Source organism: Diaporthe amygdali (genome assembly GCF_026229845.1).
Source record: "Diaporthe amygdali strain CAA958 chromosome Unknown NODE_2_length_3802984_cov_64_841326, whole genome shotgun sequence".
Classification (NCBI taxonomy): domain Eukaryota; kingdom Fungi; phylum Ascomycota; class Sordariomycetes; order Diaporthales; family Diaporthaceae; genus Diaporthe; species Diaporthe amygdali.
In genome coordinates this window covers 2,815,597-2,830,017 of record NW_026517022.1, presented here as the reverse complement: position 1 = coordinate 2,830,017, position 14,421 = coordinate 2,815,597, and the positions used below count along the sequence as shown (strand labels likewise).

The 14,421-nt window shown below is 57.9% G+C and overlaps 5 protein-coding genes across 5 annotated transcripts; 2 read left to right on the top strand and 3 right to left on the bottom strand.

The window, feature by feature from the left end:
- Nucleotides 1-34: 34 nt before the first annotated feature.
- Nucleotides 35-1,007, bottom strand: J7T55_012199 (Short chain dehydrogenase andI; the record flags this gene model as incomplete). The annotated part of the gene is made up of 2 exons (XM_053137061.1): nucleotides 35-198; nucleotides 284-1,007. 2 exons carry the CDS (start codon nucleotides 1,005-1,007, stop codon nucleotides 35-37), a joined length of 888 nt encoding a protein of 295 aa, XP_053000000.1.
- Nucleotides 1,008-1,692: 685 nt separating this feature from the next.
- Nucleotides 1,693-2,565, bottom strand: J7T55_0121985 (uncharacterized protein; the record flags this gene model as incomplete). Its single annotated transcript, XM_053137060.1, has 3 exons — nucleotides 1,693-1,864; nucleotides 1,931-2,046; nucleotides 2,116-2,565. 3 exons carry the CDS (start codon nucleotides 2,563-2,565, stop codon nucleotides 1,693-1,695), a joined length of 738 nt encoding a protein of 245 aa, XP_052999999.1.
- A 2,003-nt stretch (nucleotides 2,566-4,568) lies between these two features.
- J7T55_012197 (transcriptional activator xlnR) lies at nucleotides 4,569-7,800 on the top strand (the record flags this gene model as incomplete). The annotated part of the gene is made up of 6 exons (XM_053137059.1): nucleotides 4,569-4,771; nucleotides 4,906-4,919; nucleotides 5,171-6,001; nucleotides 6,292-6,717; nucleotides 6,787-7,580; nucleotides 7,660-7,800. 6 exons carry the CDS (start codon nucleotides 4,569-4,571, stop codon nucleotides 7,798-7,800), a joined length of 2,409 nt encoding a protein of 802 aa, XP_052999998.1.
- A 770-nt stretch (nucleotides 7,801-8,570) lies between these two features.
- On the top strand, nucleotides 8,571-11,543 carry J7T55_012196 (uncharacterized protein; the record flags this gene model as incomplete). The annotated part of the gene is made up of 2 exons (XM_053137058.1): nucleotides 8,571-11,435; nucleotides 11,499-11,543. 2 exons carry the CDS (start codon nucleotides 8,571-8,573, stop codon nucleotides 11,541-11,543), a joined length of 2,910 nt encoding a protein of 969 aa, XP_052999997.1.
- A 117-nt stretch (nucleotides 11,544-11,660) lies between these two features.
- On the bottom strand, nucleotides 11,661-13,392 carry J7T55_012195 (uncharacterized protein; the record flags this gene model as incomplete). Its single annotated transcript, XM_053137057.1, has 2 exons — nucleotides 11,661-12,728; nucleotides 12,793-13,392. 2 exons carry the CDS (start codon nucleotides 13,390-13,392, stop codon nucleotides 11,661-11,663), a joined length of 1,668 nt encoding a protein of 555 aa, XP_052999996.1.
- Nucleotides 13,393-14,421: the final 1,029 nt, after the last annotated feature.

Genomic DNA, 14,421 nt, shown 5'->3' with positions numbered 1-14,421 from the left:
CGAGGGTCAACAAAAGTAACAATGCATGATAAGCTCATGCCCAGCCGACAAGACCAGTGACTAATTTTCTCGGCGCACTGAGCTCCTCTTTTCTCGCCTTGAGCTCATCAACATCCCAGTTCCCCCACAAATATTTCCCCTTCAAAAACTCCCCTTCAGGGCTCACCAACCATGTTACGAAGTGTCCTGCCAGATCAGCTGCAAAGGTGGTCAGCCATCGCTCAGAAAACTGAACTAATCGCGCACTACGGATTATAATGCACCAAGAGGGATGAGTACTCACGCTCGTCAATAGGCACGCCAGTCGACTCAAGGCCAGACTTCGTCAACATGTTCGTCCCCACAACCCCCGGGTGCACATTATAAAACTTCAACCCCGGGTTCTCAAGCTGCAGCGTCTCGACGAATCGCGCCGCCCCGAGCTTGCTCGAAGCGTAGGCGGAAAACCCAGGCAACGCGGGATTGATGTGACCTCCAGCGGCGGAGATGTTGACGAAGCTGGCGCCCGGCTTCGCAGTCGCCAGGTACTGGCGGGCTAGCAAGTAGAGGCCCTTGACGTTCACCTCCCAGGCCTTCCACCAGTCCTCGGTCGCGCCCTTGCCCTCTCCAGCCGGGATGGGCTCCACGGTCGGCAGGTAGCCTGCGTTGGCGACGACCACGTCCACGCCCTCGGGGCTGACCTTCTTGGCCTCGGCAAAGGCCCGCGCGACGTCTTCCTCGCGGGACGTGTCTCCTGACACGGTCGAGATCTTGGTCGAGGGATGTGCGGCCTCGGTCTTGGCCGCCACGGTTTCCAGCGCTGCGGTGCTGCGGCCCAGGATGATGATGTGCGCGGCGCCTGCTGTTGCGAAGGCTTCGACGATGCCGATGCCGAGCCCGCGGCCGCCGCCGCTGATGAAAATTGTCTTACCGGCTGCTGATAGCTCGGGACGAGTTGGGGAGATTGATGGGTAAGTGCTGGTATGGTAGGTTTCGGTGAAGTCTGTCTCCCAGAGTCTTTCAGGCATGATGAATGTCGTATGGTATGATGAGCTATACAATGTTGTTACAAGACAGGCTTTTGATGACCTGCTCAAAGGTAGATCATCGGATGATGGGGCGGCGAAATGAAGTTGTATCTATCACTCACGCGTGCTCAAGAGAGGAGAGGAGTTAAAGATAGGAATTAAGATGGGAAGGAGTTAAGGGAAGGAGTTAAAGAGAGGAGAATCAGAGCCAGATGGCATGTTATCGGCTGTCTGCATGTGTTGATCTGATGAGTTTCTGGTAATTGGTCCACCTTCACCGTTGATTATTGGCTACGAATGGCCGGCCCATAAACTCACTGCACCTGCATGTCAGCAACATTTCTGACACCGATGCTACACAAGCCGACGGAAGGCGTAAATGGTCTCGCTAGCTTCAAAAGCAACAATGACGGTGCGCATGGCGTGCCAGATAAATCCGACCCTGCCGATCCGGCATTTGAGTTTGGCGGACGGAGTACTAGTCGTCGTGTACTTGGATTTACGACGACTCCATTATCATGAGCGGAGACGCATATGCGTCGCACATAGTGTAGTTACATAATCTTTTTGCGGAGATTCGGTCACTCCGTTTGACCCAATCAATTAGTAATTGTCTTTCGGCCGACATAATTATGCAAACCCAAAAGGTTCAAGTAGAGCATGAGACTGTCCAAAGGGACACAATTCACCAAGTTTGCTGCTTTCCCTCATTGTCCCAAAACTTTCCTCCGTGCGAGTCTTTGGTAGCAACATCGATGACCTGCATAATCCCATCGCAGGATTCATCGACTCCTATGAATGCCTTTTCGAGACCTAGGAGGCGAGCACTTTTGTTCCCCATTTCCGTCTGGACGAAACTAGAGGAAAGAAGCTCTGTCAGTACATTTTCACATGCGTACCAAGAGGTTGTGGCGGCCACTCACCCAGGATGGATGACGAATGCAGTGAGAGAGTCCTCCTCTTCATTGATCCTCTTCGTGAGCCAGTGAACGGCGGCCTTTGACGGTGCGTATGCAGCGTTAGGGAACGGGCCTTGATTCTACCAGCCGTAATTTATCAGCATCACCTCATTACTCTCTTTGCACCTCATTTTGAGTGGTAATTTTACCTCTAGCTGCCCTGCCGCAGAGCCCATGGTGACCCATTTAGGCTCGGTGGACTTTCGTAGCAACGGGAGCGTGGCTTGATAAAGCCAGACTACACCGAACACGTTTGGCGTGATGTGGGCTTGCAGGTCTGCAGTCTTCAGCTCCGACACCTTCGGAAACCCTTGGGCAATGCCGGCGTTTGCGATGACAGTGTCCAGATGATCGATACCCTGTCCGGAAAGCTCTTCAACGGCCTTGAAGGCGTCGGATTCGATTGAAGAGTCGACTTTCACGACGATCAGGCGACTGTGCTGCGCTGTTGGTAGGTCTGCGAGGGATTTTGCCGTTGGGTGTTTAGGATCGCGAACGGCGGCAATGACAATGTGGTCATCCCTGGCTAGGTAGCGTTCGAGAAGTCCCTTGCCCAAGCCTCTATTCGCACCGCTGATCAGGACAATTTGAGGAGCCATTGTGGAGAGGGGTGTAGGCTAATCCGCAACTGTGAAGACCTAGGTGCAGCTTACAAGACTTGTCATCTAAATCATACCATGCATGCGCCATAGTTATAACTTGAGCCTTTTTGTATGGAGATCCTGACTACATAAACGAAGAGGGAAGCGATGACAGACATTTTGCTGAATAATCGCATGTGCTGAGAAATCAATATGGGCTGTCTTCCGCCATGCAAACCTCAGAATCATGATGATTTCTGGCCTCGGCGGACTCTTTGCCATTTTCAGTGACTTGAAATGCATAGGATTTGTGGGAAGAGAGCCAACACCACTTGGCTTCGATGTTGGTGGTCCGCTTCTTGCGGACGCTTTGTCGGCGGAGGCTTAGCTCCCACTTCCTGCTTACACAATGCCCTGCGCAGTATCGTGAAGGCGTGCTGGGATCTGATCCGGGAAATCCAATTCACATGCATCCTACACGGAGTGGAGGCAGCCTTTCGGCCCAAGCCCAGGCCACAGCCCTCGGCAATAGCTGGAATGGGACACAGGATGACTAGACGCGTGGAGACTAGTCTCGTGCCAATGGTGGATACTACGGGCTGCACTGGCAGAACAATTTCGCATTCTTTGTTCTGTAGCTTGAGGGTGTATGGGCTCAGCGCTTCGCTTGACTAGGGCCGCGTGCTTGGCAGCTCGATGTGCCTCTCTCTATTTCGGCTTGGGGGCCACGGCTCGGGTAGTAATGCACTCCGAGCGGTATCACGTATGGTAGATGGTGCTAGGGTTCGGTGACACCCAATGATACCTTGCAGGGCGTCTGAATCGAGGACGGCGACCTCGACCCTTAAAAAGCTTTTTATTGCCTGGGTGTCAGTTCATGAGGCTGCATGCGAATCACCACAGTTGTGGACTGATTATCGGGTTAAACCTTAAATGCCATGTGTTCTTCTTCCTTCCCGTCTTCTCTTTTGGAATTCTAATTAAAGTTGCCCTGGGCTGCAAATCAAGAGGATTTTGTGCTAAATGCGACATGTCCCAGCCTTGCTCAATTTGAGTGTGGACTTGGCAACCTTTTCTCTCAGATGGTGGTCATGTGGCATGTGCTGGCTGCGCAAGGAACGAGATTGCGCATGATAGTAGCAAGATCTTGTCCAAGGGGGACAGGGTGTATCTAGATCAGTCATATCAGCGAAGAATCGATGATCTGCGACTAAGTATCGGACGGTGTAACGCAGATGAAGCTACGCTACGGAGCAACGGAAAACAACACATGTGCAATGAACAGACGGCCGATGGCAGATGGCAGATAGTGGTATCTGGGTATCAAGGTATCAAGTGCGCGCGCCTAATAAAGTTGCGAGGGCACTGCCGAAACGAGAGTAGTGCCGATGGTCGTCGAATGCATGCGTACACGAGGGCCCCCCTGCAAGATTGATGAGCAAGCTGGCAAGCCACCTGTATTCTCGATCAATTCTGCCGCTGCGTGCCAGTTGCCGTCCCTGAGCCTGAGCCTGTGCCTGCGCCTGTCGTTCGTGGGCGGGCAGATCCAAGCCAAACCCAGCCAACCCCAGAAAACAACTACCACCACTGACTCGTATCCGAGGGGGCCCTCCCCCCTTGTCCCCCGCACTCAACCCAGCCCAAGCCCCAAGCCCATTGAGGCCAAGAACCTGGAGTTAGCCTGAGTAGTGAAGTGAGCGAGAGAGAGAAAGGAGGTCGACCTCGACATTACCCGACGACGTCGTGCACACCACACACCGTGGTCTTGTCTTTCTGGATTCTCTTCGCCATCCCATCTCAGCCCCCAAATTCATCAAAAGCATCGCGACATGGCCGACACAGGCGCGTCTGTCTACTGAGCTCTGCGGCTGACCTCATCTCTGGACTGCGACGTCTCTGCCCGCGCCCCAGTCGTCCATGGATCGATCCGGTGTGAGCGTGAGCTTGACCGTGGTTGGACCGACTCCGACGGGCATCATACGTACACACGTATTGGAAAATCACTCACCCGACCCGACATGATGGACACAGAAACGAGCCCTGACCGCATGGAGGTCGAGGGAGAGCCAGATGGCGACGGCGACAAGAGGTCGCTCAGAGAGTTCTCGTCCCTGCCTGGTGAAGGAGACGAATCGAGGGAACATGCCCGTCCCAGGAAGAGAACACGCCGAGCCTGTGATAAATGCTCATCGTCGAGGACCCGGTGTGATGGAGAATACCCCTGGTGAGTGAGGCGTCGCCCAGCCCAAGCCCTCATGCTCATGCTCATGCTCATGCCCACCCTCCGCTATGGCTCGCCCACCGTGCTATAATGCTGCACCCCAGCCGGCTGATCCTGCATGCTAATCATATCTACAGTCGCCGCTGCGAAGGTATGCCACAACGTTTACTACTTTCTCTTGTCCTGCTCTTGATTGCTCTTGACTCAGTCTTCCTTCTCCCCATCCTTGCTTCCCCCCCTACATCTCCGGGAAAGCCGTCTGCCCTTGCCTAGTGCTTGGCGACGGCTGTCCTATCAGGTAGACCGTCGTCAGCCTCTCATCCCGTATCCTCCCACCGTCCCGTCCTGGCTGGTCATGGACAACGTGTTGATGAAGCTTTCTGTTTGCGCCCGGCATTGCAGACTACGGCTATACCTGCCGCTATAACCGCGAGATCAAGAAACGTGGCCGTGCGCCTACCACCTCCTTGGGAAACCATGCGGCTCGCTCGGATTCAACCGGTTCGACCACTCCCAGTGCCAAGGTCAAGCGCCAATCCTTGGGTGCCATATCGCCGTCTCCTCCGGTGGCATCGCCAGAAACAAGCCTTCCACCGCTGCACTTCCCCCAGTCCCATGAGCGTTATAGAGACGGCATCAGCCTGGCCTCCGTCCAGCCTCATCGTCCCTCCTACGACGATGGCCGCCCTTCCATCTCACACATGGTCATCCAGCCATCTGCTGCCCCTGTGCAGTCCCCAGCCTACCTCTCATCGCCAGCCTACAGCAACACCAACACTCAGATACAGCTGTCATCACTTCTAGAGCCAAGTGCCGAATCACCAGTCCTTAAGAAAACCCATGAGAGCCCGCCCCAGATGTCTGCACAGGCTGGACGCACCAGCGACGCAGAACCATCAGTGCCGAGCGCCAGCGTGGGATATCCCTCCCCGGCAAACGCTGGCTCACCTCCCCAGCGTGCGCCCAGCAGTCGGAGCAGGCAGTCTTTCAGCAACTGCCCGCCACCGCTCCCTCATGGTCGAGATTCTGTCAGTAGTACGACGAATGGCCGTGAAGGATCTATCCCGGAGGGCCAAAGGCTACACAACTCACTGTACAAGGCACCCTCGGCCGACTGCCGTTACAGGTGCCTGGACCCCGTGCTGCCCTACCTGAGGGATATTATCCCGGCGTCGGTGGCTTGTGACCTCCTTGATGTCTATCTCACGGAGCCCGGGAGCTCGCTCTTCCGCTGTGCTTCGCCGTATATACTTACTCGCATATTTCGCAAGAAATCACTACTGCATCCCACCCACCCCCGACAAACTACACCGGCCCTATTAGCCACCATGCTCTGGTGTGCCGCCCAAACAGCCGACATAGTGCTACTTCATGTACCAGGATCCCGAGCGAAAATCTGTAACGCAATGTATGACCTAGCAACCGCCTTGATATCGGACAGAGATCCGGATCGGTGGCGAAGAATACACGGTAGATGGCCCTGCTGCAAACTGGAATGTATTGTGTGAGCTAACAATGAGCAGGCGGTTTGCGAGTCGAGAGTGATCAACCACAGACAGGCTATGACTTCTCATCAACTCAGCCCCTGCTGACTGCCAAGAATGAGCCCGCCGGCGCGATCGATGATGTACTAACATTCATCCTCTTGTCTATTGCAGTCTCTGGAGGTGATTTCAAAAGCGACTGCTTCAAGTGGTGGAGCAAGGCGGTTCGATTAGCTGCCTCGCTCGAGCTGAATCGCGAGGATGAGCGGTGCTTAGCCACAGTATCCCCGTGCGCGAATCCGTTATGCTCCTGCAAACGTGAACAGGAGGATTTCTCGCTGTCAAGTACAGAAGCGAGGGAGGAAAGAAGGAGGGTGTTCTGGCTCCTATACTGTCTCGACCGACATCTGGCACTCTCATTCAACCGTGTTCTTGACATACCGGACTCCTACTGTGAAGTTTATGGTAAGTCGCTGCGCGCTCATTCATTTCGGCCTTGGCACGAGAACTAACGGTCAACAGCTCCTCTGCCAGAGAACATCTGGGAGAACTTGGACACCATAGCACCCAAGGACATCCCGCCGAGAGTAATCGGCGCTTCATCCATCATCACCGGGACAGGCTATTTCGAATATTTCCTCCCGTTGATGAGCATTCTCGGGGATATCATTGAGGTACACCACCGGAGATTCCATCCACGCTTGGGCATGGTCGACGACACACACGCCGTGGCGATCATCGGCGACCTCCTCGCAAACTGCGAAGCCAGCATCGAGAAGCTGCGCCAGGAGATCGAGCTGGTCGAGTACGCCGCCCCGATGCCGACGCCCGGCGCCGGGCCCAGCATCAAAGACCTCATCTCGGGCTACTCCAACCTCCCGCCGCCAACACACGGGCCCCCGCCGCCAACGACGGTGCCGGCGCCGACGGCGGCAGCGACGCGGGCCAAGGACCGCTCGCGGCTGCAGCTCGTCACGGCGTACTCGACGCACATCCTGCACGTGCTGCACGTGCTCCTGCACGGCAAGTGGGACGCCATCTCCATGCTGGACGACGACGACGACTGGATCACGAGCGCGCGGTTCAACAACTGCGCGTCGCACGCCATCGCGGCGTCGCAGGCCGTGAGCCAGATCCTCAAGTTCGACCCGGAGCTGACCTTCATGCCGTACCTGTTTGGGATATACCTGCTCCACGGGAGCTTTATCCTGCTGTTGTTTGCGGACCGCATGCCGAGGGTGGGGCCGAACCAGAGCGTGGAGCTGGCGTGCGAGACGATTGTCAGGGCGCATGAGGTGTGTGTGGTTACGCTGAGCACAGAGTTCCAAGTGAGTGCCCAACCATGTTTCCTTTTCCTCGAGAATCAGCCAGGGACGATTGATTCAAGGTATGCTAATATGGAATTAGAAAAATTTCCGCAAGGTGCTACGATCGACGCTGTACAGCGTGCGCGGCTCGAGTCCCACAGAGTGGGAGGAGCACAAGGCAAGACGGAGAGCACTTTCCTTGTATCGCTGGACGAAAGGAGCGAAAGGGCTGGCACTTTGAGATATTTACAGTATCTGCCTGGCTGGCTTTCGCAATCTTATGTGTATTCAGGAGCAATTGGTGTAGATTGGGCTCATGCTGGGAGGGCATATATACACATATATATATGGAGGATGGGACTTAGGCGGGAATATGATACCAGGACAGGAACAGGACGAACGAGATCCGCAATATAATTTCATCAACTATCTATCTGGCTTTGGCCATGCGGGATCATGACTGAGTCAAGGGCAAAAGATGTTGGCCCAGGAAGGGAAAAACAAAACCAAAAAAACATGCAACACCGGGCATTCGCTGGTCGTCACCGACCCAACTACTACTCCGGCGGTCAGTAGCTTAATTAGGGGAGAGCGGACGGGATCCCATGTTCTCTACTGCCTGTGGTCGCATGTGGTCAAAGATGTGGGCTCGCAGCCTATAATGCAATTTTTTGTGTACACAGTAAGATCGTGACATATGTGTGGGCACAGGCGAGTTCAGGAGACCGACACTGAGCCTGGTCCGTGCGCACCCGCCACCCCTGTCCCGTGGAGGAAGCTCTGCAGCTGCAACGTCAAAGCTCCTGTGCCACCTTATCGAGCTTCCACTGTCTCTTATTTTCTAACAACCTCGCTTTCGATCCCATCCAGGCCGTCTTTTCGCCGATTGCCTTTCCACGGCCTTGCCTTCGCCGAATTAGACAACTATTCCACATGGAGTAATCAGCCAGAGCCACTGATTCCTCCCCCAAACATCTACACACCAGGCGCCGGTCCGCGCAAACCGGCACGATGCTCCTCCCGTCATCCCTCACAACCATCACCGCCCTCCTCGCCCTCCCGGCCGCCGTTCGAGCCGTCTTCAGGGATGAGGTTGGCGATGTCGACTTCCACTACGAGCTCCTCGGCCTGCCACAGCGCGAGACCACATTCTTCCACCGGCCGAGGCCCGAGGACAAGGCCAGCCTGCTCTACACGCTCAGCGACGTCGGCGTCCTCGGCGCAGTGAACCCGAGCAGCGGCGGCGTGGTGTGGAGGCAGCTCATCGGCGGCAACATCACAAATGGCGGCGGGCACCTCAGGGCCGGCGACGGGGAGAGCTGGGTCGCCGGCGCATACGGCGGCGCGGTGCACGCGTGGGACGCCATCGGCGGGCGGAATGTCTGGTGGAAGGACTTTGCCGGGGAGGTCAAGGACTTGGAGGTCATGGAGGTGACTGAGAAGGGCCGCAAGGATGTCTTGGCCCTGTACAACGAGGACGGGTCCACGACCCTGAGAAGGTTGAACAGCGCCGATGGCAGCGTGGTCTGGGAGTTCAAGGAGACGAGCAAGGACCTGCCCCTTCAGGTCAGCACCAACGTCGAGAAGGTCTTCGTGATCAGCCTGCACGGCAACCTCCTGTCGTACAGCCTCAAGGTCACAATTCTCGACACCCTGACGGGCAAGCGGCTGGACGAGATCACCATCGGCACCAAGGGCGACGTCAACGGCGAGAAGGATGTCATGTTCGTCGGCGCCAACTCGGCCGCGCCGATCGTCGCCTGGACCGATGACTCGCTGACCAAGCTCCGAGTCAACGTCTTGGGAACCAGAAATACGCAGGAGTTTCCGCTCGTCGCCGACACCACATCTGTGGAGATCCACGCGCCTCACCTCGCGCAATCGCAGCCGCACTTCCTCGTCCTCAGCCGGACAAAAGTCGGCACCAAGGCCGAGGTCTTCCACGTCGACCTGAAGAGCAATGCTATCAAGCGGGCGCATGAGCTTCCTCACCTCGCTGGGCCGGGAGCCGTCTCGACCAGCTCGGACGGCGCGAACGTCTATTTCACCCGCATCACGGAAAACGAGATGACACTGGTCTCCTCGGGCTCGCACGGTGTCCTGGCCCGCTGGGACGTTAAGACTGGCAACTACAAGGCAGGCGCGGTACACGCTGTTTCTGAGGTCATCAAGAAGCCCGGGGATGAATTTGCCGTCCGGTCGGCCGTTTTGACCGATGCAGACGATTGGGTCTTGTTGCAGAACGGCAATCTGGGCTGGTCTCGTCCCGAGGGTCTGAGTGGTGCTGTCGCTGCCGCCTGGGCTGAGATCCCCGAGTCTGAGGACTTGGTCAAGACCCTTGAGGCAGAGGCACATGACAACCCTCTGTCTGCTTATATCCATCGCGTTACCAGGCATTTCGATGACCTGCAATACCTGCCGGGCTACCTTTCTTCGATCCCTGAGCGCCTGCTGGGTAGCATTATTGGCACTGAGGCTTCGAAGAAAACCGCCCTGTCACGAGACAGCTTTGGCTTCAACAAGATCGTCGTCCTCGCTACACGTCGAGGCAGGCTCTATGGCCTCAATGTTGGAGACCAGGGCAAGATGATCTGGTCACACCGGGCCTTCAGCCTCGCGCCCGGGGAGACTTGGAACGTTAAGGGTGTTGATGTCGACGACGCCAAAGGTTTGGTCACTGTCCGCGGCGCAACAGGTGACTATGTCGTTGTCAAGACGGACACTGGCAAGATCACCGAGATCACAGCACCCGGATCACGGCCAGCTGTATTGAGCACCGCCAAAGTCGACACTCCTTCCGGCAAATTCCTGCTCTCTGTCGGTGCCGATGGTAAGGTCGGTGAGATCCCGGCGGGTTTGGCGCCGAAGCAAACTGTTGTTGTACATGCCAATGGCGAACTCAGGGGATTGAAGTTCGTCGTCGAGGGCGAGCAAGCCCACGAAGAAATCGCTTGGACGTTTTCGGCCGCTGGCTCGCAGCGCATCGTCGACATTGCATATCGATCATCACACGACCCCGTCGCATCGATTGGTCGGGTTCTTGGAGACCGGACAGTCAAGTACAAGTATCTGAATCCTAACACGATCGTCGTCGCCACCGCGGATGACGCCGCTTCGACCTTGACGACATACCTCCTGGACACCGTATCCGGCCAGATCCTCTCTTCTGCCACTCAAGAAGGCATCGACACGGGCAAGCCCGTCCACTGCGCCATCTCCGAGAATTGGTTCGCCTGCTCCTTCTTCGGCCAGTATGAGCTCCGAGACAACGCCGCGCAAAGCCTGAAGGGCTACCAGCTGACCGTCTCCGACCTCTACGAGTCCGAGCTGGCAAACGACAGGGGCCCATTAGGAGACTCCGCCAACTTCTCGTCACTCAAGCCCATCGACAACCCCACCGGCCCCGCGCTGCCATCCGTCGTCTCGCAGACCTTCATCCTCGCGGCGCCCGTCTCGGCGCTGACCGTCACAGAGACGAGGCAGGGTATAGCGACGCGCCAGCTGCTGGCCTACCTTCCCGAGACGCACGGCATCTACGGAATCCCGCGCCACGTGCTCGAGCCGCGGCGCGTCGTGGGCCGCGACCCGACGCCCGTCGAGGCCGAAGAGGGCCTCATGAAGTACCACCCGGCCATCGAGGTCGATCCCAAGTTCATCATCACGCACGAGCGCGACGTCGTCGGCGTGCGCCAGATCATCGCCGCGCCGGCCATCGTGGAGAGCACCAGCCTGGTGTTCGCGTTCGGCATCGATGTCTTCGGGACGCGGGTCGCGCCCAGCTTTGTCTTTGACATCCTCGGCAAGGGCTTCAACAAGGTCTCCCTGCTCGGGACGGTTGTGGCGCTGACGGCTGGTGTCATGGTGTTGGGTCCGATTGTAAGTGATGCCTTCTAACTGACATGGCTAAGAGACAGTTGGCTAACTAATTATTGTACACAGGTCCGGAGGAAGCAGATCAACATGCGTTGGAAGCCAACGCAGTGAACTTAAAATTATAGAGGCGCCTTGTAGTGTAGAAAACTACGGCTATGTATCATTTAGCGTACCATGAACAATTATTGCATTGACGATTACATCCAGCTTGTCTCTCTTGCTTTCAGTCTACAGAAGTCGATGGTGACCCTTCCCTCCTCGAGCACGGCCTCTTCGTCTCACGCCTCGCCCACCGGCCGCTGATGAATCCCCGCTTGTCCCATCGCTATCAGCATCCTCATCCCCGTCCGCACTCCCTCCCTCGCGGCTGAAAATAATGTTCCCGCCCGCAGCCACGCCCTTGGGCGACCGAGGGCCGGTGCTGGCATTGTTGCTGCTGTCGACCGGGCCATCGCTGTTGCTGTCCTTGGTGAACTTGACCACCGGCGCCCTCTTTCCCGCCGAAGAAGAAGCACCAATGCTGTTCTTCTTTCTTCTCTCCTCCCCCCTCCCCCTCTCCCTGCCAGTCTCAGACGAGCCCCCCTCCCGACCTAAAAGCACCATCTGATCCACCCGCCTGCTCAGCGCATCAAAAGCGCCCTCCCATCCACCAGTATCCCGCCTAGCCACATCATCCCGCCACTCCTCCCGCAGCCGCCTCTCCAGCTCCCCCTCCAGCAAGCCCAGGATGTCCAGCCCCGCGCGGTGGCCGCCCCCGCGGTCCCGCTCCCGCTCCCGGTCCACCAGCCCCATCAGCGCCGCCTCACGCCGGTGGCTCGCGTCCACGTCCGCCATTTGCCGCTCGCTGTCGCGGCGCCGCTCCAGCTCGACGAGCCCCAGGACGCCGTCGTGCCGGCTGTGCCTGTGCCCGTATCGTCTTCTTCTACTGCTCCTCCCCCTGCCGTCGCCGTCGTTGTCGTTGTCGAGGTGGAAGTGCGTGTGCGGCGCGTCGTAGGGGCTCGCGGGCAGCATGCCTGCCGCGGTGGCGGCGACGGGGACGGGCACAGGAACTGCTGCCGCGGTGGTAGTCGTGTTGGGTAGGGCCGGGGCTGTCCCGCCTTCTTCTACCTCCTCGATGGTCCCGCCCGGGCCGAGTTCTGGGTTTCCGCCGTTGGTGGTGTTGGTGGGCCCGCCGTAGCGCCACGGCGAGTGGCGGGTGCCGTCTGGGCCGTAAGCCCAGCTGGGGATGGTGCCGTTGCGCTGTGCGGTGGTTTCAAGCTCGTCAGCGTGGGCTTGCCATGGCTCGGAAGGGTGGTCCTGAGAAAGGAAGAGGATGTGAAAGCAAGGTGGGGGGGAGGGGAAGAGAGCTGAGCCGACGCACCCCGGGCCCCCAGTACTCGTCCTCGTGATGCATCGTCGGCGTCACCTCAGCGCCACACCCCTCGTCGCAGCAGCCGCCGCCGTGGTGGTCACACCACCGCCGCGGCTCGGGCGGGTCCCCGATCAGCCACCGCCCGAAGCGCGGGAGGATACATCGCCGCGGTGAACGAACGCGCCGGTGGTGGTGCTGGTGGTGGTGATGATGGCCTTGGCCCTGGCCCTGGCCACGCCCACACTCCCTGCGCGCACGCTCGCCGCCCTGATAGTGGAACCGGCGGTACCCATAGCGGCGGGGCTGCGGCTGTGTCTGCGGCTGCAGCTGCTGCGGGATCACCGTCGCCGCGGGGACGAGCCCCGGAGCCGCTGGACCTGCTATCAGGCCTCCTCCCCAGGATGGATAACCGAGCACGCTGCGCGGCCAGTGCCACCTCCTGCGGCGGTGGCGGTGGGGGTAGGAGATGTGGTTTGCGCTATCGTCGCTGGAGGAGGAGGAGTACGTCGAGTCTGTGTCCGAGTCCGAGGGGTAGTCGCGGCGGTGTCTGCGTCGGCTGCTTGGATGGAAGACTAAGGGGCCGCAAGGGTGTGATGTTGAGAGAGCCATACTGATTGGTGTTGGCAGAGAACGGCGGCGGACTCTTGTTTAGGCTCTGCTGGCATGTGTACCCGCTGGTTAGGCCTGCTTCTCAAGCGCTTTGTTGAGTGCCAGACAGGTATGCATTCCGTATCCTGTGGCTTCACTTTCAGAGGCTTCTAATGCGCGGTCGACCAGAGACTGTGTGGCTCGTCGCGTTCACAGTGGAAAATGCTGGAGCAACCCTGTCCACCACCCGTCAATCCATCGATCCGTCGATCCAACCATCCAGTCAGCCAGATGACGGACCGAGAATGTGGTTGACAAACACAGCACCGCCTAGCCGGGCAATGGAGTGGATGACGTCCGGTCTCCAGGCTCCAGTCTCTCTCTCAGGCGTGTCGATATATCTGTCCTGGCCTAGAAATTAGTCCCCCAGCCAACCATGGGCGGCATATACATGGAGAGGGGTGTGTCTCTTGATTGCTCCCATCCGGACGAGCACGAGACCATGACTGGAGGCGTTGCCCTCATTTCACTCGTCTGATCCTCCTCCCGTCCGCCGCGAGCGAGGCAAACACTCGCCGTTCCTTCGTCGGGCAGGCCCATAATGAAAACACTCGCTCGAGGTTCAAGTCCAGTGTGCAAGTCCAGCGTGGCTGCCGGCCTTCACATATTGACATGCCTAAGGGCCGTTCTTGAGAAATCGAGAAAACCTGTCACCAAAGTAAACATCCCCCATGCCACCTGCAGCTAGACCCAGCTGCATCCGGCAGGAGGATGCTAGGTCTCTTTATATGCACAGATGCCTCTGGGGCCCCGCTACAGCCCATCAAAACCTACAGGGCTCTTTCATGGTCACACCAGATATCTACCGGCAGGACGAGGGGGACACAAACACGGCTGGATGTCGTACGCATTGCGGCCGGGCAAACATTCCGGCTCGGGTTGTTCCAGGACGCAGACGGGGCACGATATCGCGGTGAAGAGGGAGCAAGCAGGTCGGGAGGGGCGAGTAGTGCTGGGCGGATCTTCCTAGTGCCTATTTTAGAGACGCAG